The sequence below is a fragment of the Ranitomeya imitator genome, chromosome 3 (genome assembly GCF_032444005.1).
Source record: "Ranitomeya imitator isolate aRanImi1 chromosome 3, aRanImi1.pri, whole genome shotgun sequence".
Lineage (NCBI taxonomy): Eukaryota > Metazoa > Chordata > Amphibia > Anura > Dendrobatidae > Ranitomeya > Ranitomeya imitator.
This window is the reverse complement of record NC_091284.1, coordinates 819,594,855-819,618,850: the sequence shown is the minus strand read 5'-3', so window position 1 is coordinate 819,618,850 and position 23,996 is coordinate 819,594,855. Positions and strand designations below refer to the sequence as shown.

The 23,996-nt window shown below is 41.0% G+C and overlaps 1 protein-coding gene across 1 annotated transcript in view; it reads left to right on the top strand.

Annotated features, from left to right (window-relative positions):
* MYO7A (myosin VIIA) overlaps positions 1-23,996 on the top strand; it is a 315,688-nt gene that overhangs the window by 250,790 nt on the left and 40,902 nt on the right. The window contains exons 21-36 of the mRNA XM_069759369.1: positions 1,919-2,003; positions 2,775-2,993; positions 3,092-3,199; positions 5,608-5,817; positions 6,017-6,220; positions 8,263-8,439; positions 9,354-9,443; positions 9,631-9,758; positions 10,959-11,085; positions 11,816-11,935; positions 12,741-12,914; positions 14,681-14,908; positions 15,258-15,428; positions 15,581-15,698; positions 16,447-16,573; positions 17,505-17,674. Coding sequence (XP_069615470.1) covers positions 1,919-2,003; positions 2,775-2,993; positions 3,092-3,199; positions 5,608-5,817; positions 6,017-6,220; positions 8,263-8,439; positions 9,354-9,443; positions 9,631-9,758; positions 10,959-11,085; positions 11,816-11,935; positions 12,741-12,914; positions 14,681-14,908; positions 15,258-15,428; positions 15,581-15,698; positions 16,447-16,573; positions 17,505-17,674 — 2,456 coding nt within the window. The remainder of the gene's footprint in view (positions 1-1,918; positions 2,004-2,774; positions 2,994-3,091; positions 3,200-5,607; positions 5,818-6,016; positions 6,221-8,262; positions 8,440-9,353; positions 9,444-9,630; positions 9,759-10,958; positions 11,086-11,815; positions 11,936-12,740; positions 12,915-14,680; positions 14,909-15,257; positions 15,429-15,580; positions 15,699-16,446; positions 16,574-17,504; positions 17,675-23,996) is intronic.

Genomic DNA, 23,996 nt, shown 5'->3' with positions numbered 1-23,996 from the left:
CTCTTCATACCTTGTGCTATGTATACTACTTTGGTGTGGAGGACAAGTAAGGCTCCTAAGTCACCAGGGCCAATCAGAATGGAAGGGAAAGTCTACTTTTGGGTGGGTCTTGGCTTAACCCTTAACCACCTTGTGATTTTCCATTTTTGCAATTTCGTTTTTTGTTCCCTTGTTTCCCAGAGCCATAACTGTTTTTATTTTTTTGTTAATATAGCCGTATGAGGGCTTGTTTTTTACTGGATGAGTTGTACTTTTGAATGACACCTTTGATTTTACCACATAGTGTACTAGAAAAAGGGAAAAAAAATGCAAAAAAAGTGCAATTCCACAATTGTTTTTTGGTTTTTTTTTTTTATTCACCATGTTCACTAAATGCAATATGATTACTCAGGTCTGTATAAGTAAGCAGATACCAAACATGTATAGGTGTTTTTTTTTTATTTAAGTGGTAAAAAAAAAAATTGGAAAATTTGTTAGTTAAAATGTTTTTACTTATGTCACTGTTTTCAGAGACCGTAGTGTCTCCATTTTCGCCATCTGCGGCTGTGTGAAGGCTTATTTTTTTTTGTGCCCTGAGCTGAGGTTTTCTTAATATCATTTTGGGGTAGATATAATGTCTTGATCGCATTTTATTGCAATGTTGCAGTACACATTTCTGTAAAGTCAAATGACGCTCTTTTCGTTCCCAGCCCTGCTGTGCACCCAAACAGTTGTTTTCCTCCACACACTGGGTATCTGCGGACTCATGAGAAATTGCACAACAAATGGCATGGAGCAATTTCTCCTGTTACCCTTATGAAAATGCAAAATTTGGTGCTAAAAATGATTTATCTGGGAAAAATTTGTTTTTTTTTTTATTTTAACGGCTCTACGTTTTAAACTTCTGTGAAGCACCTGTGGGTTCAAGGTGCTCAATACACAGAGGTAAGTTCTCTAAGGGGTCTAGTTTCCAAAATGGTGTCACTTGTTGGGGGTTTCCACTGTTTAGGCACATCAGGGGCTCTCCAAACGTGACATGGCGTCCACTAATTATGCAAATTTTACATTAAAAAGTGAAATGGTGCTCCTTCACTTCCGAGCTCTGCCATGCACCCAAACAGTAGATTTCCCCCACATATGAGGTATCAGCGTATTCAGGAGAAATTGCACAACAAATTGTATCATCCATTGTCTCCTGATACCCTTGCAAAAGTAAAAACAAATTAGGTCTAAAGGAAAAAATTTGTGAAAGAAAAGTAAATGTTTATTTTTTCCTTCCACATTCCAGAAATTCCTGTGAAGCACCTGCAAGGTTAATAAACTTCTTGAATGTGGTTTTGAGTACCTTAGGGGGTGCAGTTTTTAGAATGGTGTCACTTTTGGTAATTTTCTGTCATATAGGTTACTCAAACTTACTTCAAATGTGATGTGGTGCCTAAAAAAATGATTTTGCAAATTTTGTTGTAAAAATGATAAATCGCTGGTCAACTTTTCACCCTTATAACTTCCTACCAAAAAAAAAAAAATTGTTTCCAAAATAGTGCTGATGTAAATTAGACATGTGAGAAATGTTATTTAATAACTATTTTGTGTGACATATTTCTCTGATTTAAGGGCACAAAAATTAAAAGTTTGAAAATTGCGAAATTTTTCGACAAATTTCTGTTTTTTTCCGAAAATAAACACAAGTCATATCAAAGAAATTTTACCACTATCATAAAGTACAATATGTCACAAAAAAACTCTCAGAATCAGTGGGATCCGTTGAAGCGTTCCAGAGTTATAATCTCATAAAGTGACAGTGGTCAGAATTGTAAAAATTGGCCTGGTCAGGACGGTGAAAACAGGCTCGGGGTGAAAGGGTTAAGTATACTGCTGTAAGGTCAGTGATACCCCAGACTTTGTACGTTTTGTGACATGTTATATTTTATATTTTTAGGTCCAATTTCGTAAAAATTAGAAAATCAGTGCTCCTGATCCAGAGATATTGGAGAGGATACAACTGCAGGAGAAACTACACAGTGGTAAGGTCACTAGTAGATAGTGGAGGAGGACGCAGGTCATAGGAAAATTCATTCAATTTCCCTTTTAATAGGGGGTTTTATTCCACCCCAGAGAGCAATCATAGTCAAGTCATGCAAAAAAAAATCACATTTAGGCTATGTGCCCACATTCAGGATTGTTTGCAGAATTTTCCTGAACAAAACTGGACTCCTTGCGCAGGAAATCCGCTTGAATTTTTATCGTGTTTTTTGCGCGTTTTTCTCGCAGATTTTTCTCGATTTTTTTTTTTTTTTTTCTGGAGCTTTCCAATACAATAATATAGTGGCAAATCAATTCTGCAAAATGAATGAACATGCTGCGTTTTTTTCCTCGATGCGTTTTTTTCGCGGAAAAAAAACGCAGCATGGGCACAAACATTGCGGAATGCATTCTAAATACAGCGGAAAACCGATGAAAAAAACGCTAAAAAAACCCCTAAAAGTCCTGAACGTGGGCACATAGCCTTACATGCAGCATCAAGAATTCTGCTTGTTGACTATGAATAAAACCATTCTTAATGAACGATGCCCTATCCAAATGATAGAGAAGAATGGCTCGTTACAATGCATCGTGTAAGCATTTGTATAGATTTTCAGTCTCTGAGGAGGAGGGGGGTATTTCCATCCACTGACAGCAATCAGAGGTCTTGAGGATGGTGGGAAACTTGAGAAAAAAGTATCAGAATAAAAAATAATCCCGGAATTCAATAATGAATTGTGCCTTGATTGCATAGTGTCATCTCTTTGTATCAGATGAAAATAGGATTTCTGAGGCTTCAGGCTCTCTACCGCTCCCGGAGGCTCCACCAGCAGTACCATATTGTTCGCAAGCGGGTTAGCCATTTCCAGGCAAGATGTCGAGGATACCTGGTCCGAAGGGCTTTCCGTCACCGACTTTGGGCAGTTTATACCATCCAGGCCTATTCTAGGGGAATGATCGCCCGAAGACTTTACAAGCGTCTTAAAGGGGAGGTATGACATAGACTGTACTGTGTAAAGAAATGTGTAATAAAACATAAGGTGGAGGATAAAAGGACCTGTCTTTAGTACCGTTCTTTTTCCCTTACTAGTATCAACGCCGACTGGAAGCAGAGAAGCTGCGACTTGCAGAAGAAGAGCGTTTCAAGAAGGAGATGAGTGCCAAGAAGGCAAAACAGGAAGCAGAAAAGAAACATCAAGTAAAGAGTCACAGGGATTGTCTATGTAAAATAAGTGTGAATGTACTGCTATAATACTGCCCCTATGTACAAGAATATAACTACTATAATACTACAACTATGTACAAGAATATAACTACTATAATACTGCCCCTATGTACAAGGATATAACTACTATAATACTGCCCCTATGTACAAGAATATAACTACTATAATACTGCCCCTATGTACAAGAATATAACTACTATAATACTGCCCCTATGTACAAGGATATAACTACTATAATACTGCCCCTATGTACAAGAATATAACTACTATAATACTGCCCCTATGTACAAGAATAAAACTACTATAATACTGCCCCTATGTACAAGAATATAACTACTATAATACTACCACTATGTACAAGAATATAACTACTATAATACTGCCCTCTAGGTACAAGAATATAACTACTATAATACTGCCCCTATATACAAGAATATAATTACTATAATACTGCCCCTATGTACAAGAATATAACTACTATAATACTACCGCTATGTGCAAGAATAGAACTACTATAATACTGCCCCTATGTACAAGAATAGAACTACTATAACACTGCCCCTATGTACAAGGATATAACTACTATAATACTGCCCCTATCTACAAGAATATAACTACTATAATACTGCACCCTATGTACAAGAATATAACTACTATAATACTGCTCCTATGTACAAGAATATAACTACTATAATACTGCTCCTATGTACAAGAATATAACTACTATAATACTGCCCCTATGTACAAGAATATAACTACTATAATACTGCCCCTATGTACAAGAATATAACTACTATAACACTGTCCCTATGTACAAGAATATAACTACTATAATACTGCTCCTATGTACAAGAATATAACTACTATAATACTGCCCCTATGTACAAGAATATAACTACTATAATACTGCCTCTATATACAAGAATATAACTACTATAATACTGCCCCTATGTACAATAATATAACTACTATAATACTGCTCCTATGTACAAGAATATAACTACTATAATACTGCTCCCTATGTACAAAAATATAACTACTATAATATTGCCCCATGTACAAGAATATAACTACTATAATACTGCCTCTATATACAAGAATATAACTACTATAATACTGCCTCTATATACAAGAATATAACTACTATAATACTGCTCCTATGTACAAGAATATAACTACTATAATACTGCTCCTATGTACAAGAATATAACTACTATAATACTGCCTCTATATACAAGAATATAACTACTATAATACTGCTCCTATGTACAAGAATATAACTACTATAATACTGCTCCTATGTACGTACAAGAATATAACTACTATAATACTGTCCCTATGTACAAGAATATAACTACTATAATACTGCCTCTATATACAAGAATATAACTACTATAATACTGCTCCTATGTACAAGAATATAACTACTATAATACTGCTCCTATGTACAAGAATATAACTACTATAATACTGCTCCTATGTACAAGAATATAACTACTATAATACTGCTCCTATGTACAAGAATATAACTACTATAATAATGTCCCTATGTACAAGAATATAACTACTATAATACTGCTCCTATGTACAGGAATATAACTACTATAATACTGCTCCTATGTACAAGAATATAACTACTATAATACTGCCTCTATATACAAGAATATAACTACTATAATACTGCTCCTATGTACAAGAATATAACTACTATAATACTGCTCCTATGTACGTACAAGAATATAACTACTATAATACTGTCCCTATGTACAAGAATATAACTACTATAATACTGCCTCTATATACAAGAATATAACTACTATAATACTGCTCCTATGTACAAGAATATAACTACTATAATACTGCTCCTATGTACAAGAATATAACTACTATAACACTGCTCCTATGTACAAGAATATAACTACTATAATACTGCTCCTATGTACAAGAATATAACTACTATAATACTGCTCCCTATGTAGAAGAATATAACTACTATAATACTGCCCCTATGTACAAGAATATAACTACTATAATACTGCTCCCTATGTAGAAGAATATAACTACTATAATACTGCCCCTATGTACAAGAATATAACTACTATAATACTGCTCCCTATGTAGAAGAATATAACTACTATAATACTGCTCCTATGTACAAGAATATAACTACTATAATACTGCTCCCTATGTAGAAGAATATAACTACTATAATACTGCTCCTATGTACAAGAATATAACTACTATAACACTGCTCCTATGTACAAGAATATAACTACTATAATACTGCTCCTATGTACAAGAATATAACTACTATAATACTGCCTCTTAGGTACATGAATGACACCATTAACACTTGCATGATATCCTTTTTTTCTGACAAGGAGCGTTTGGCCCAGTTGGCCCGTGAAGATGCGGAACGGGAGGTGAGGGAGAAAGAGGAAGCTCGAAGGAAGAAGGAACTTCTGGATAAGATGGAAAAGGCCAGAAACGAACCAGTCAATGACTCTGACATGGTGGACAAAATGTTTGGCTTCCTTGGTACCACCTCGTCGCTGCCCGGGCAGGAGGGGCAGGCGCCCACTGGTTTTGAGGTACTGTGTAATGTTTTCCCCAATATTGTGGATGTTGAGAGACCTTCACATCGTCATTTGGGTGGAGGCAGAGCACATAATGAAGTCTGAGGTGGTCTGTACCCTATCAGTACACTTGTTTGGTTCTAAGAACATGAAAAACGCGTTGGGTTTTACTGATTTCTGCTCTTATTTCATCTCATCTGTTCCTTCCTCGCAGGATCTAGAACGAGTGCAAGGAGAAATGGTGGTGGAGGATTTAGATGAGGCTCTGCCTCTCCCAGACGAGGAGGAAGAAGACCTCTCCGAGTATAAGTTTGCAAAGTTTGCCGCGACTTACTTCCAGGGCACCACCACTAACACCTATATCCGCAGACCCTTAAAGCAGCCCCTGCTGTACCATGAGGATGAAGGCGACCAGCTGGTATGCAGTATTCACTCCATTTTATTCACAATGGACCCGATACATTATTGCGTTTGCGCCTGTTTTTTGTCTGGTATTTGGTGTTTTTCACCTGTTTTGCATTTGTGCCTTATTCTTTTTTTATTTCTTCCTTAATTAAATTCTTCTTTGTACATTTTTTTAAATTTGCCATTGTGAGCGAGATTGTTTGTTTTCCGGACGTTTGCAGCCAATTCATAAATTGCATTTTTCTTTTTAATAGATGCCAAATTTTCACACAAATATTCTCCAGTTTCCCCCTTTTAGTGACGTTTATGTAATTTTTTTGCACACATTTTGCAATATTTTAGAGGGACATGACACTTTTTGTGCTAAAAAGTCGCAACTAAAAGGTAAAAGACAAAAATACAGAGCATTCGTGATTTTGTGCAAAAATTCTGGAACTGCGCGCACTGCTTTTAAGAATTTGGCTCTAAAAATGTCATCGAATACCACAAGATTAAAAAAAGTGACTTAAAAGAACAAATATGATGAATTGGGCCTTATGTATTCAGGTATCCCAGTACCAGTATTATTACTGGGGGACTTTATGTCCTATGGTTGTGGTGGGTGAACGACTCCTGTGTTACATAGCCGGCTTCTGCTTGTAACAGTAGCAGCAGCTGCAGCCGGAGCAGGCTCAGATCGCTGCTGTTTAACCATTTAAATGTTGCTGTCAATCACAAAAAGCGAAATTTAAATGCCCAAGTTGCCGGTGCGCACATCCTTAGGTTTAAGTGATCTAATGGAAACAAGAAACACGTTAAAAACTTTAAAAAAAAAGTTTAAAAAAAAAAATAGAATAAATAAAATAAAAAAAATAAAAATGAAATCACAACCTTTTAAAATTAAAGAAATTAAGAAGAGAGAAAAAAAGAAACATTTGGTATTGTCGAGTCGGTAAAAGTCTGGTCTATCAAGATATACATTTTTTTTAATGGTACGTCAAATGTACGAAAAGATTTTAAGTGGGGAAAATGGGAAACGGATTTTTCCAGTCGCTACATTTTCCTAAAAAAAAAAAAGAAATTTGAAATGATCAAAAATGTCATATTTACACCAAAATTGTATCAATAAAAACATTAGTTCTGCACACACAAAAAAGTTACGGGTCTCCAAATATAAAGACATAGTTCAGTATTTGTTTTTGACCGCTAAAATATAAAAACCCTTATTAGTTTTGCACCACCACAACCAAACTGACCTGAACAATCACGTTGGCCACATGATGAACGCCGCAAAAACAGAACCCGAAAATAGCAGGATTATTTTTATTTTTTCACAATTTTATTAGATTTGGATTTTTTTTTGTTCCTGCTTTTCGTTACATCTTATGATAAAGTGAATAGTAGCATGCAAAAAGTACAACAACAAAAAAAACAAAAAACAAACGTACGACTAATGGGGACAGAAAAACAAAAAGGTCATGGCTCTTGGAAAAAGGAGGAGAGGAAAAAACGAAAGCGCGAAAAAATGGAATAAAAGGGTTAAGGGGTAATTTAATACAAGAGATTAGGAAAAAGTGAGATGAAAAGGAGACAGTTGGGTGAAACGTTGCAAACCTTCTGGTCGAAGGAAAGCCTACATCTTGGGGTTTTTTTTTTGCTGCAGTTTTTATTGGTGCAGTCTTTGTACATTTTTAGGAAAGATGAGATGATGGGAATATGGCAATTCTGTTTTGTTTTTGTTTTTTTTACTACAATGTTTAGCTAGTGGGTTAAATAGTAGTTTTATATCTTTAAAATACCCGATATTCTTTATTATTATTATTATTATTATTATATTATTATTATTAAAATGGAAGGTCAGTGCTTTATATTTTTATTTTTCTTATTATATATTTTTAATATATTTTTCTATATTTTTATTATGCAACAAATTAGTTTTCTTTGTTTTACATATTTTTCTAGACCTCCTGGACGAGTCCCTTGATCCCTTGTAATAAAATACTTTTAAGGCTTTTGTATCAATGTACATTTAAAAAGACATATATAAAAATTAATATTTGTGACTTCATTTCTCAGGCCGCTCTCGCTGTGTGGATTACTATTCTCCGATTCATGGGTGACCTTCCGGAACCAAAATATCACACGGCCATGAGCGACGGGAGCGAGAAGATCCCGGTTATGACAAAGATCTACGAAACCCTGGGGAAAAAAACCTATAAGAGGGAGCTGCAGGCTCTGCAGGGGGAGGGGGAGGTAAGACATGGTTGCCCAAAATGTAAGAGTATTTACGTAATTAAAGAGTATTCCCATTTCCAATATCACAATATGAAGTAGGTGTCATAATAACAATATTAGCAAATATCTCCAATTAGAAATGTAGTATAGTTCTTCTGATTCACTATATTGCTTACCCCATGTGCAGGGCATTGCAGTAGCTTACACATCCATGGTTACAACTACTCATGTAGTGACAGTTAATTAGTTAGTTGCTAGTGGTGGTAACCATGGATACCTAACATACTGCAATGCCCTGCACATGGGGTAAGCGACATAGCTTATCAGAAGAACTATGCTACATTACTATTGGAGCTATTTCTTAATATTATGTTTAATGTTCTTGTCTATATTATAATAATAATTCACATGTAAAGCGCCATGGAATAAATGGCGCTATATAAATGTATAATAATAAATATTATTATAGCTACACCTACTACATATTGGGATAGGATCGTGGAGATGGGAATACCCCTGTAATGATAAGGGGTATTATATGGGATTGTTCCAGAATGAATATATATATATTTTTAATTTTGACTATTTTTTTAGACAGATGTGCCACTATTGTTTTTTTATCTCCTTTAAACAGCGCCTCCCCGAGGTCTCCTTTTTTATCACTTTGCTACCTATAACTTATTTTGCTGCTTTCGGTCTGTGGGAGTGTCCTAATACATTCCTGTGCAGGATGCAGAGGCAGCGCATGCTATAGCGACTACCAAAACTAGAAGTCATGTGGTTGATAGGAAACTTTTAAATGAGTATTTTCCTTTCGAGAACTGGGTATGTCTCCATAACTTCCTACAGCGATGACAGTACCCCTTTAAATCCCGCACCTTTATAGGGGGTATGCCAACATTACTTCTTCATATCTCTTTCCCTCCTTGTAGAGTGGTCAAATCGACGGCCTGAAGAAGAACAGCGTCCGCCACAAGCTGGTGTCACTGACCCTGAAGAAAAAGTCCAAGTTAACGGAGGAGGTACAATACATGTCTATAATGGGTCCATGGGCTCTCCGCAGCGCCGTCCACGGAGCACATGGAGCAAATATACTGTTTTCGCTTGTCTGAATGAATCCATAACAGGCAGTGGTAACATTATACGGGAGCTCTCGTAGGATAGGCGCCCCATTCCTTTTCATCACTCCTTTTCATTGATATTGGACAGGTCACGAAAAGACTTCACGACGGGGAATCCACGCTGCAGGGTAACAGCATGCTGGAAGATCGGCCCACCTCGAACCTGGAGAAACTCCACTTCATCATCGGGAATGGCATCCTGAGGCCGGCGCTACGGTCAGACTCTAGTTTTTTTCTACTCCAATCACATCTAAAGCTGCAGAAAAATAAAAAAAAATTGTCTGCCGGTTAGATCCCAACTGCCTACCCCATGCTCTCAGATTTTAATGCTTTGCAGCTCTGGATGTGATTAGAGGACAAAACACAATTCAACTTTTTTTTTTCTTTTCATGAGCCCCTATCTGCAGAGGTGACGGGTTCACAGCGCCCCCCTCATAAAGGGATCATTAATTTACATTATCCCTAACAATTAATAATAGATTGGCGTTGGCACCTGTAGCAGCTGTTGTGCGCACCTACCACCTGTGTGATTACAGTATCGCTGTCAGCACAGCGACATTAATAAATGATGGACACGGAAGCCTTTACATGCAGCTTACTGACATGTTATTTTTACTTAGATTCCTTTTTATTACCGTCCATGGAAACAAACGAACTTTAAAGCGATGATTCATCCTCACTCATCACACACAAAAAATATTAACCCCAAATCACTCACTTTATATCCCACCCCTTGATCATGTCTTAAAGGATAGGGACACCTCTGAGACAGATTTTTTTAATTATTATTATGATTATTATTATTAATAAAACGGGTCTAGAACTAATTTTTGCACTTGGGTTTCATTAAAAATGTTGCACCGTTTGCCCCTATAGACTTTGCGTTGCTCTGTCCATTGCTGGCTGCAGAATGAGTTAACTGAGAAACAATCAGTGAGCTCGTTCCGATGAAGAGTATGTCAATCTTTTACTCAACAGATTTATGATCGGATCAAAGTTCAACCCAACTATGGCCCATGGTTATAAATCAAGCTGAGAGGAGCACAGTTATATATAAAAGAGTTACAAAATGTCCTGTCACAAGGAGCTCACTGATGGACCCTTAGTTAACTCATTTGGCAGGGAAACAAACAGCTTTTAATAGCTTTTAAAGTGAATCTAATCTGAGCGCAGTACCTGAGAATGACCACTACACAGTGTAAGGCGCTGTGCTGTTCTGGCTTCATACACTGTGTGCATCCCGCCCCCGAGGGAGCTACAAAGAGCTGATTGATGGGTGTCCAAGAGTTGGACCTCCACACAACTGATATAAATGACCTAGGCTTATTATTAAAGTCCAGATTTAACTTGTTATGATGGTTTTGATCCTTACATTAGATGACCTTTAATTTTTCTTTTTTTTTTCTGACCCTGCAGGGATGAAATCTATTGCCAAATCTCCAAGCAGCTTACCCAGAACCCCTCCAAAAGCAGCCATGCCCGTGGCTGGATTCTCATGTCTCTGTGTGTGGGATGCTTCGCTCCCTCTGAGAAGTTTGTCAAGGTCAGGGTGCAAGAAATTCCATTATATTCGCCATCGACTTCTGCGTAATGCCATAGTGAGGGGGTCTTTGATTTAGATGGTTTTTACTTCTTGGAAGGGTCCCTTGCTGATAAACTGTCTGTCTTGCTAAGAGGACCAACGATCAGCCGCAATCCATGGGAAATCTTATAGTACATATTTCTCTACAGCACTCCCGCAGGGGAAATGAAGTATTACACAATATCCTCAGGTCGGGTCCTCCAGACAGAGACACGCTCTTTATAAAAGATTTCTTCTCTGGCAAACATTTATCAAAGCTCCACCTCTCCATAATTCTAAGACGTCACACCTTAAATGTAATTTTTGGCGCAGGTTACGCCAGCGCAACTTTTTAAGCATAGTAATATATTTTTTATTGTTCAGTAAGAACTGGAGATCAATGTGTCTCACAATATTGCAATTTTATTTTTCTGCGCACCTTACGACTTTTTCATTTTCACTTCTCAGTTTTACCTAGAGTAGAAATTTTGCGTGAATCATGACATAAATATATTTGTCCTTCGTCTTATCAGAAATAAGTCGTGAACTGAAACCCTGTTTTTCGTCATTTTTTTCACATTTGGTTTAGGGAATAAAAAAATGGTGTCAAACCTTATGAATAGGTTAAAAAAATCGTAAATTGCACTAAATTTTGGGGCGAAATCGCAAAGATAAATTTGTTTATGACTTCCATGTTGTTTTTTTTTTTCAGTACCTTAGAAACTTTATTAATGGGGGACCCCCAGGATACGCTCCGTATTGTGAAGAGCGATTGAGAAGGACCTTTGCCAACGGCACCAGGACGCAGCCCCCCAGCTGGCTGGAGCTTCAGGTGGGTTTTCACAGAAATAATTGGATGTTGGACACAAAGATACCAAATATCCTTGTCTTTTTCTTTCTTTTTTTCAAAGTCTTCATTTTTGAATTGGGAAAAGTGAGGTGCTTCAAACTTTTATAGATTTTTTCATTTTTAAATATTTTTTAAACTTTTTTAATTTATTTTTTTTAGTCCCACCTTAGTCGTTTGATAATATTCACTACACAACATGTAGCAAAATGAATTATACAAAGTCCTGCATGGGAGTACAAAGATGGCGGCAATGGCAGCCTCCAGTAGAGTAGACCCCCAACTGTGATCGCTACTCATCAGTTCCCCATGATTACTTAATTAACACGGTCACAAATGGTTGACTGGTTAAAACAGCAGCAATTGGAGTCCGCTCTGATTGCTGCTGATAGCGGAAGGCTGCATATCCCAGCTGGTACCCACCAGGTATGGAGGGGGTTTAGGCCCTGAGTCCACTCCATGCACCCATTTATACATATGTCACTGGACTTTTACGGGTTAAAAATTTCACCCCTTCAGGTGCCATTTATGCAAAAGGGTTTGATTTTTCATCCCTGAAGAACAAAGACCACAGCTCGGCTTTTCAGGCGCTATCCTTTTTTTTTTCCCCACCTCCATAGATGTAAATGGCGAATCTGCAAAAATGGGCCGGAATACGTCCTGTAATGAGTTTCCCTCCCCCCTCTCAAAAAAAACAAAAAAAGGATGTGTGAATAGCCCCCAATGACATGATTGATACGGTATGGGAACTTCCTGCCTTATCCGTGATCTTTCCTGTTCTTCTCACCAGGCCACCAAATCCAAAAAGCCGATCATGCTCCCTGTGACGTTCATGGATGGAACGACTAAGACCCTCCTCACGGACTCGGCCACCACAGCCAAGGAACTCTGCAACTCGCTGGCCGACAAAGTCAACCTGAAGGACCGATTCGGGTTCTCCTTGTACATAGCCCTGTTTGATAAGGTACTCGGGATCCACACCTGCTAAATACACCACCATACAGTGTCGGGTCCCCGCAGAGCGGGGATCGGGACCAACTTTGCCTTATTCTATTCTTACTTTTGCATATTTTACACTCTTTTACCTAAATCCTATGATTTACATACAACACGTTCAGTACTACAGTCATGGCCAAAATTTTTGAGAATGACACCAAAATTATATTTTTACATGATCTGCTGGCCTCTGGTTTTTATTAGTGTTTGTCTGATGTTTATATCACATACAGAAATATAATTGCAATCATATTATGAGTACCAATAGGTTATATTGACAGTTAGAATGAGTTAATGCAGCAAGTCAATATTTGCAGTGTTGACCCTTCTTCTTCAAGACCTCTGCAATTCTCCCTGGCATGCTCTCAATCAACTTCTGGACCAAATCCTGACTGATAGCAGTCCATTCTTGCATAATCAATGCTTGCATTTTGCCAGAATTTGTTGGTTTTTGTTTGTCCACCCGTCTCTTGATGATTGACCACAAGTTCTCAATGGGATTAAGATCTGGGGAGTTTCCAGGCCATGGACCCAAAATCTCTTATGTATTGTTCCATGAGCCATTTAGTTATCCCCTTTGCTTTATGGCAAGGTGCTCCATCATGCTGGAAAAGGCATTGTTGGGCGCCAAACTGCTCTTGGATGGTTGGGAGAAGTTGCTCTTGGAGGACATTCTGGTACCATTCTTTATTCATGGCTGTGTTTTTAGGCAAGACTGTGAGTGAGCCGATTCCCTTGGCTGAGAAGCAACCCCACACATGAATGGTTTCAGGATACTTTACAGTTGGCATGAGACAAGACTGGTGGGAGCGCTCACCTCTTCTTCTCCGAATAAGCTGTTTTCCAGATGTCCCAAACAATCGAAAAGGGGATTCATCAGAGAAAATGACTTTGCCCCAGTCCTCAGCAGTGCACTCCCTGTACTTTTTGCAGAATATCAGTCGGTCCCTGATGTTTTTTCTGGAGAGAAGTGGCTTCTTTGCTGCCCTCCTTGAAAACAGGCCTTGCTCAGAGTCTCCGCCTCACAGTGCGTGCAGAAGCACTCACACCAGCCTGCTGCCATTCCTGAGCAAGCTCGGCACTGCTGGTAGTCCGATCCCGCAGCTGAAACAGTTTTAAGATACGGTCCTGGCGCTTGCTGGTCTTTCTTGGGCGCCCTGGGGCCATTTTGACAACAATTGAAGCTCTCTCCTTGAAGTTCTTGATGATGCGATAGATTGTTGACTGATGTGCAATCTTTGTAGCTGCGATACTCTTCCCTGTTAGGCCATTTTTGTGCAGTGCAATGATGGCTGCACGTGTTTCTTTAGAGATAACCATGGTTAACTGAAGAGAAACAATGATACCAAGCACCAGCCTCCTTTTAAAGTGTCCAGTAATGTCATTCTTACTTAATCATGACTGATTGATCGCCAGCCCTGTCCTCATCAACACCCACACCTGTGTTAATGGAGCAATCACTAAAACGATGTTAGCTGCTCCTTTTAAGGCAGGACTGCAATGATGTTGAAATGTGTTTTGGGGGTTAAAGTTCATTTTCTGGGCAAATATTGACTTTGCAAGTACAGTAATTGCTGTTAAGCTGATCACTCTGACATTCAGGAGTATATGCAAATTGCCATTAGAAAAAATGAAGCAGTAGACTTTGGAAAAATTAATATTTGTCTCAAAGTCAAAATTTTTGTCCATGATTGTAGAAGGGGCCTCATGTTTATTTTCTTCCGTGTCCTCCAGGTGTCCTCGCTGGGCAGCGGGAACGACCACGTGATGGACGCCGTATCTCAATGCGAGCAATACGCCAAGGAGCAGGGGGCACAGGAGAGGAACGCACCCTGGAGGTTGTTCTTCAGGAAGGAAATTTTCACCCCATGGCACAATCCTACGGAAGACAATGTGGCAACCAATCTTATTTACCAGCAGATTGTGAGGGGGGTGAAATTTGGTGAATACCGATGTGACAAGGTGAGTACAGACCTTACATTAACGATTGAATTGTTAAGTGTCTCTGTGACATGGTCCTATGATAACACTGCCAGTCCTATGTTACGGAGTTTGTCGAGATCCAACGTTTTCTTTAAAAATGCAGGATGTTAAGGATTTCAGCAATTTTGCTCCCATCTGGTGGCCGCTGGACCAGGGTCCTGCCCCAGGAAGATGGGGGTAGTAGCATCCAGGTAGAGGAGGGATAGACCAAGCATCCTGATTAGTATTGTCATCCTTGGATTATGCTGTGATACCCACATTGGATCTGACACTATCCACGTAGGATCATGTGATTCCTTTTCTTAATGGATTCCTGTCCCGCTGTTAGGAGGAAGATCTGGCGGAGCTGGCGTCTGAGCAGTACTATGTGGACTACGGTTCAGAGCTGATAATGGAAAGACTATTAAACCTTATACCGTCTTACATCCCGGACCGAGAGATCACGCCGTCCAAAAACGTGGAGAAGTGGGCCCAGTACATAATTGCAGCACACAAAAAGGTGAGCCAGCCCCAGCTGAAATATGTAAATATATGCAAATATAAATCTCCAACCTCCCGCCCCCTAGGAATCCACAGTCAACAGTGATGTCTTAAAAAGGGCTATTCGCATCTTATAAAGTGATGACAGTAAATGGCTTTCTCCCCTTGTAGGGTATTTACACCCAGAGGAGATCTGACGCACAGAAGGTGAAGGAGAACGTGGTGGATTTTGCTCGGTTTAAGTGGCCTTTACTGTTTTCTAGATTCTATGAGGCCTTTAAGTTTTCCGGTAAGTAACCAGATATGATTCATGTTACCCCGAGCATACACTGTTCAGCACTATATAGTTTTTTGAATCAAAAAATGGTGCAATTTTATGAAGGGCTTTACACCACTTTCATGACATGCATCATTTTTGGGTACACATTTTACACATGTTGCTACCAAAGTTTATCAGAAGGGGGCGTGAACATTTTTGCCACAAAATTGGTATAAAGCCCTTAATTCATTCCTTGACAGATTTTTTTATTCTGATGCACAGACAGTCAAAGTTGCACCAAATTTATTCAGGGGTAGTGTACACCTCTTGGGAGATCTGGATCATCACACTCCTCCATGCTTTAACACCAGTCTAAGTAAATCTCCACCATAATTTTAAATATTAATGTTACTGCAGCCACCACTAGGGGGAGCTTACTGCATACAATGTATACTCTGAACTCACTAATCACTCAGTATGCAGGGAGCTCCCCCTAGTGGTGGCTGCAGGAACTTTAATATTTTATATCAACGTTTTGTGTTTCTGTTCTTCACCATTTTCACGATCTTTGCTCTTAAACTGTTATCAATAGATTCAAAAAGCTTTACGCTTTACTGTTTATCCTCAGATATAGCCTAATACTGCTGACAGCTGAGGCTTTGTTACAATTGTATCCCGTCTAGACATTCTAGGGATGTAACTACTTGAATTACATGTACATGAAGGTGATGATTTGGTGGCCCTGCTACATATTATGTATTATCTTGCTATTTTTTAGGACCCAGCCTTCCAAAGAATGACGTGATTGTGGCTGTTAACTGGACTGGGGTCTACTTTGTAGATGAGCAAGAGCAGGTTCTTCTTGAGTTGTCCTTCCCTGAGATCACAGCCGTGTCCAGCAGCAGGTGAATACAAAAATATTATTGTTAAAATATTATTATCCCCGTAGAAATCAATGGATACTGAAGAAATATAGACTGCCTCCGCATTTAGGGGGTTTGTCCACCACTACAGGACAGACAGGCCATCTCTGAGTGAGATGGGGAAATAGGACTCACAGGCTTTCTCTATGGAAGAGTGGAGTATGCAAGACTCACAGGCTTTATCTTTGAGTGTATTTTTTATTTTTGAGTGTAGGTTTTTTTTAATGAATCCTGGGAGCAAATAAACTGCTTTTTAAATGAAAGGTCTAAATCAAATAATGGAAAACTATACATCCCTGTACTCAGCCTCTCCACCTCTATACACTGTGACCCCTTCAGATAGAGAGTCCTTACTCCACTATATTAAAGGAAACCTGTCATGTCCTTAAACACTATTGACCTGCAGATGTATGATCAATCTGCAGACTCATAGCGTCCTAATGCTGTCCTTACTGAAAGTGCAGCTATCGGGAGAAAATGAACTTCTATCCTCCCAGAAGCCGCCGGCTTTTAGTCATGGGGGCGGTGCAGGGAGTGGTCACAGTCATCACTCACGGCATTGTGAGTGGCAGCTATAAACACGCCCCAACACTTTGATTGACATCTGACTCTGGACAATTGTGTTGCAAAGCGAAATGACACTCAAAGTGTGGGATGTGTTTATGGTCTTCACTCACAATGCTATTAGTGATGACTATAACCACTCCCTACACCAGCCCCACGACTGAAAGCCGGCAGCTGCCAAGAGGAATAAAGTTAATTTTCTCCCAGTAGCCACACTTTCACTATGGCAGCCAGACAGCATTTTAACGTTACTAAAACACTGTAAATTAAACACATGCGTTTTCAATGACAAGATGAAGCTGCATCTGAATATGTTCTCCGATTACCCCCTTTTATTGCTCTCCTATAGGGGAGGAAAGCTGCAGGGCCAGAGCTTCACCTTGGCCACTATTAAAAGTGATGAGTACACCTTCACCTCTAACAATGCCGAAGATATCCGAGATCTTGTGGTGACCTTCCTTGAAGGGCTGAGAAAACGATCCAAGTATGTGGTGGCTCTTCAGGACAATCCAAACCCTGGTAAGGCGGGTTCTGTATGAATGCTTCCTCCATCAATGTAATGCAGCAGATTTGTGTTATTCAAGGTAGCAACTTAAAGTGACGCTATACCCCAGACTGATGTTGGAAAAAAATCATTGTAAGCTCTTGACGTCTAAAACAATGATGAGAGGCATTCCAGTCTAAGCAAGTGTGAGATCAGTGGTGCATCCGACTGCCAGAATCGGGAACTAGTGTCATTTGTTCTCCTCTGGGTTTTTTGTTGTGAATTCTGTGGCAGAGCTCCCTCCTGTGGTCACAAGTGGTACTTCGGCTGATTCTCTCTGTGAGCTTCCGTTGGTGGAGGAGAGTGGTACTGCGGCTTCTGGGTTTCCTTCCTCAGGTGATGTGGTGAAGTCGTTAGGTGCTGCTCTATTTAACTCCACCTAGTGCTTTGATCCTGGCCTCCAGTCAATGTTCTAGTATTGGACTTGTTTCCTCCTGGATCGTTCCTGTGGCCTGCTGCTCTACATAGCTAAGTTCCGCTTTTGCTTTTTGTTTGCTGTTTTTTTCTGTCCAGCTTGCTTATTTGTTTTTTCTTGCTTGCTGGAAGCTCTGGGACGCAGAGGGTGTACCTCCGTGCCGTTAGTTCGGTACGGAGGGTCTTTTTGCCCCCTTTGCGTGGTTGTTTGTAGGGTTTTGTGTTGACCGCAAAGTTACCTTTCCTATCCTCGCTCTGTTCAGAAAGTCGGGCCTCACTTTGCTAAATCTATTTCATCTCTACGTTTGTCTTTTCATCTTTACTCACAGTCATTATATGTGGGGGCTGCCTTTTCCTTTGGGGTATTTCTCTGAGGCAAGGTAGGCTTATTTTCTATCTTCAGGCTAGCTAGTTTCTCAGGCTGTGCCGAGTTGCATAGGGAGCGTTAGGCGCAATCCACGGCTGCCTCTAGTGTGGTTGGAGAGGATTAGGGATTGCGGTCAGCAGAGTTCCCACGTCTCAGAGCTCATTCTATGTTTTTGGGTTATTGTCAGGTCACTGTATGTGCTCTGACTTCTATGTCCATTGTGGTACTGAATTACCAGATCATAACAGTACTGGAGGCCCAAAGTACTAATGATTCTCAATAGAGGGAAAAAAGAAGTTCTGAGACCATTTTTTTTTCTCTGCACTGTGTTTTGCCTTTTTTTTCCCCTAGACATTTGGGTGGTTCAGGACACAGGTGTAGCGATGGACATTAAAGGTCTGTCTTCATGTGTGAATCAGCTCACGGCAAGAGTACAAAAGATTCAAGACACTATTGATCAGAAATCTATGTTAGAACCTAGAATACCTATTCCTGATTTGTTTTTTTGGAGATAGAACTAAGTTTCTTAGTTTCAAAAATAATTGTAAACTATTTCTGGCTTTGAAACCTCGCTCCTCTGGTGACCCAGTTCAACAAGTTAGGATCATTATTTCTTTTTTACGTGGCGACCCTCAGGACTGGGCATTTTCTCTTGCGCCAGGAGATCCTGCATTATGTAATATTGATGCGTTTTTCCTGGCGCTCGGATTGCTGTACGATGAACCTAATTCAGTGGATCAGGCAGAGAAAAATTTACTGACTCTGTGTCAGGGTCAGGATGAGATAGAGGTATATTGTCAGAAATTTAGAAAGTGGTCCGTACTCACTCAATGGAATGAGGGTGCGTTCGCAGCTATTTTCAGAAAAGTTCTCTCTGAAGCCCTTAAGGATGTCATGGTGGGATTTCCTATGCCTGCTGGTCTGAATGAGTCTATGTCTTTGGCCATTCAAATCGGTCGACGCTTGCGTGAGCGTAAATCTGTGCATCATTTGGCGGTATTTTCTGAGCTTAAACCTGAGCCTGTGCAGTGCGATAGGACTTTGACCAGAGTTGAACGGCAAGAACACAGACGTCAGAATGGGCTGTGTTTCTACTGTGGTGATTCCACTCATGCTATCTCTGATTGTCCTAAGCGCACTAAGCGGTTCGCTAGGTCTGCCACCATTGGTACGGTACAGTCAAAATTTATTTTGTCCGTTACCTTGATCTGCTCTTTGTCATCTTATTCTGTCATGGCATTTGTGGATTCAGGCGCTGCCCTGAATTTGATGGACTTGGAGTATGCTAGGCGTTGTGGGTTTTTCTTGGAGCCCTTGCAGTGTCCTATTCCATTGAGAGGAATTGATGCTACGCCTTTGGCCAAGAATAAGCCTCAGTACTGGACCCAGCTGACCATGTGCATGGCTCCTGCACATCAGGAGGTTATTCGCTTTCTGGTGTTGCATAATCTGCATGATGTGGTCGTGTTGGGGTTGCCATGGCTACAAGTCCATAATCCAGTATTAGATTGGAAATCCATGTCTGTGTCCAGCTGGGGTTGTCAGGGGGTACATGGTGATCTCCCATTTCTGTCTATTTCGTCATCCACCCCTTCTGAGGTTCCAGGGTTCTTGTCTGATTACCGGGATGTATTTGATGAGCCCAAGTCCAATGACCTACCTCCGCATAGGGATTGTGATTGTGCTATCGATTTGATTCCTGGTAGTAAATTCCCAAAGGGTCGACTGTTTAATTTATCTATGCCTGAGCACGCCGCTATGCGGAGTTACGTGAAGGAGTCCTTGGAGAAGGGGCATATTCGCCCGTCATCGTCGCCATTAGGAGCAGGGTTCTTTTTTCTGGCCAAGAAGGATGGTTCGCTGAGACCTTGTATAGATTACCGCCTTCTAAATAAGATCACGGTTAAATTTCAGTACCCCTTGCCGTTGCTATCTGATTTGTTTGCTCGGATTAAGGGGGCTAGTTGGTTCACCAAGATAGATCTTCGTGGTGCGTATAATCTTGTGCGCATTAAGCGAGGCGATGAATGGAAAACTGCATTTAATACGCCCGAGGGCCATTTTGAGTATCTAGTAATGCCATTCGGACTTGCCAATGCTCCATCAGTGTTTCAGTCCTTTATGCATGACATCTTCCGAGAGTACCTGGATAAATTCTTGATTGTTTACTTGGATGACATTCTGATCTTCTCGGATGATTGGGAGTCTCATGTGAAGCAGGTCAGAACGGTGTTTCAGGTCCTGCGTGCTAATTCTTTGTTTGTGAAGGGATCTAAGTGTCTCTTTGGTGTTCAGAAGGTTTCATTTTTGGGGTTCATCTTTTCCCCTTCTACTATCGAGATGGACCCTGTTAAGGTCCAAGCCATCCATGATTGGACTCAGCCGACATCTCTGAAAAGTCTGCAAAAGTTCCTGGGCTTTGCTAATTTTTATCGTCGCTTCATCTGCAATTTTTCTAGTATTGCTAAACCATTGACCGATTTGACCAAGAAGGGTGCTGATGTGGTCAATTGGTCTTCTGCTGCTGTGGAAGCTTTTCAGGAGTCGAAGCGTCGTTTTTCTTCTGCCCCTGTGTTGTGTCAACCAGATGTTTCGCTTCCATTCCAGGTCGAGGGTGATGCTTCTGAGATTGGAGCAGGGGCTGTTTTGTCGTAGAGAAGTTCTGATTGCTCGGTGATGAAACCATGCACCTTCTTTTCCAGGAAGTTTTCGCCTGCTGAGCGAAATTATGATGTTGGCAATCGAGAGTTGCTGGCCATGAAGTGGGCATTCGAGGAGTGGCGTCATTGGCTTGAAGGAGCTAAGCATCGCGTGGTGGTCTTGACTGATCATAAGAACTTGTCTTATCTCGAGTCTGCCAAGCGGTTGAATCCTAGACAGGCTCGTTGGTCGCTGTTTTTTGCCCGTTTTGATTTTGTGATTTCGTACCTTCCGGGCTCTAAAAATGTGAAGGCGGATGCTCTGTCTAGGAGTTTTGTGCCCGACTCTCCGGGTTTATCTGAGCCGGCGGGTATTCTCAAAGAGGGAGTAATTGTGTCTGCCATCTCCCCTGATTTGCGGCGGGTGCTGCAAAAATTTCAGGCTAATAAACCTGATCGTTGCCCAGCGGAGAAACTGTTTGTCCCTGATAGGTGGACGAATAAAGTTATCTCTGAGGTTCATTGTTCGGTGTTGGCTGGTCATCCTGGAATCTTTGGTACCAGAGAGTTAGTGGCTAGATCCTTTTGGTGGCCATCTCTGTCGCGGGATGTGCGTTCTTTTGTGCAGTCCTATGGGATTTGTGCTCGGGCTAAGCCCTGCTGTTCTCGTGCCAGTGGGTTGCTTTTGCCCTTGCCGGTCCCGAAGAGGCCTTGGACACATATCTCTATGGATTTTATTTCTGATCTTCCCGTCTCTCAAAAAATGTCAGTCATTTGGGTGGTTTGTGATCGCTTCTCTAAGATGGTCCATTTGATACCGTTGGTATCGTTTCTGACAGAGGTTCCCAGTTTGTTTCGAGGTTTTGGCGAGCCTTTTGTGCTAGGATGGGCATTGACTTGTCTTTTTCCTCGGCTTTCCATCCTCAGACTAATGGCCAGACCGAACGAACCAATCAGACCTTGGAAACATATCTGAGATGCTTTGTTTCTGCTGATCAGGATGACTGGGTGTCCTTTTTGCCTTTGGCTGAGTTCGCCCTTAATAATCGGGCCAGCTCGGCTACCTTGGTTTCGCCGTTTTTCTGCAACTCTGGGTTCCATCCTCGTTTCTCTTCAGGGCAGGTTGAGTCTTCGGACTGTCCTGGTGTGGATACTGTGGTGGACAGGTTGCAGCAGATTTGGACTCATGTAGTGGACAATTTGACCTTGTCCCAGGAGAAGGCTCAACGTTTCGCTAATCGCAGACGCTGTGTGGGTCCCCGACTTCGTGTTGGGGATTTGGTTTGGTTATCTTCTCGTCATATTCCTATGAAGGTTTCCTCTCCTAAGTTTAAACCTCGTTTCATTGGTCCGTATAGGATTTCTGAGGTTCTTAATCCTGTGTCTTTTCGTCTGACCCTTCCAGATTCTTTTTCCATTCATAACGTATTCCATAGGTCATTGTTGCGGAGATACGTGGCACCTATGGTTCCATCTGTTGATCCTCCTGCCCCGGTTTTGGTGGAGGGGGAGTTGGAGTATATTGTGGAGAAGATTTTGGATTCTCGTGTTTCAAGACGGAAACTCCAGTATCTGGTTAAGTGGAAGGGTTATGCTCAGGAAGATAATTCCTGGGTCTTTGCCTCTGATGTCCATGCTCCCGATCTTGTTCGTGCCTTTCATATGGCTCATCCTGGTCATCCTGGGGGCTCTGGTGAGGGTTCGGTGACCCCTCCTCAAGGGTGGGGTACTGTTGTGAATTCTGTGGCAGAGCTCCCTCCTGTGGTCACAAGTGGTACTTCGGCTGATTCTCTCTGTGAGCTTCCGTTGGTGGAGGAGAGTGGTACTGCGGCCTCTGGGTTTCCTTCCTCAGGTGATGTGGTGAAGTCGTTAGGTGCTGCTCTATTTAACTCCACCTAGTGCTTTGATCCTGGCCTCCAGTCAATGTTCTAGTATTGGACTTGTTTCCTCCTGGATCGTTCCTGTGGCCTGCTACTCTGCATAGCTAAGTTCCGCTTTTGCTTTTTGTTTGCTGTTTTTTTCTGTCCAGCTTGCTTATTTGTTTTTTCTTGCTTGCTGGAAGCTCTGGGACGCAGAGGGTGTACCTCCGTGCCGTTAGTTCGGTACGGAGGGTCTTTTTGCCCCCTTTGCGTGGTTGTTTGTAGGGTTTTGTGTTGACCGCAAAGTTACCTTTCCTATCCTCGCTCTGTTCAGAAAGTCGGGCCTCACTTTGCTAAATCTATTTCATCTCTACGTTTGTCTTTTCATCTTTACTCACAGTCATTATATGTGGGGGCTGCCTTTTCCTTTGGGGTATTTCTCTGAGGCAAGGTAGGCTTATTTTCTATCTTCAGGCTAGCTAGTTTCTCAGGCTGTGCCGAGTTGCATAGGGAGCGTTAGGCGCAATCCACGGCTGCCTTTAGTGTGGTTGGAGAGGATTAGGGATTGCGGTCAGCAGAGTTCCCACGTCTCAGAGCTCATTCTATGTTTTTGGGTTATTGTCAGGTCACTGTATGTGCTCTGACTTCTATGTCCATTGTGGTACTGAATTACCAGATCATAACAGTTTTTACTGAAGGCGTTGAATGGAGCGGCATGTTGCGCGTGCATTCTGCTAATTCATATAGTCTATGGTGCTACACAGCCCTGGACTATCTTCGTCAGAGTCTAACTTACATGTAGCTGCTGGGCACCAGGGCAACCTGATGCACCTTTCAACTTCTTTTGGCAGAAGTCTGATGCCAGCAGGGAATGGCGCTGATTATATAGGGTTTATATTGATTGCAAAATGCATTTCCAGCATTTAGCATAAGGGGATAGGCAACTAGGGAATTCAACAGGATTAATAAAAAGACCAAGGCGAAGGTGCCCATTATCATTTTCAAGCTCCCTAATAAG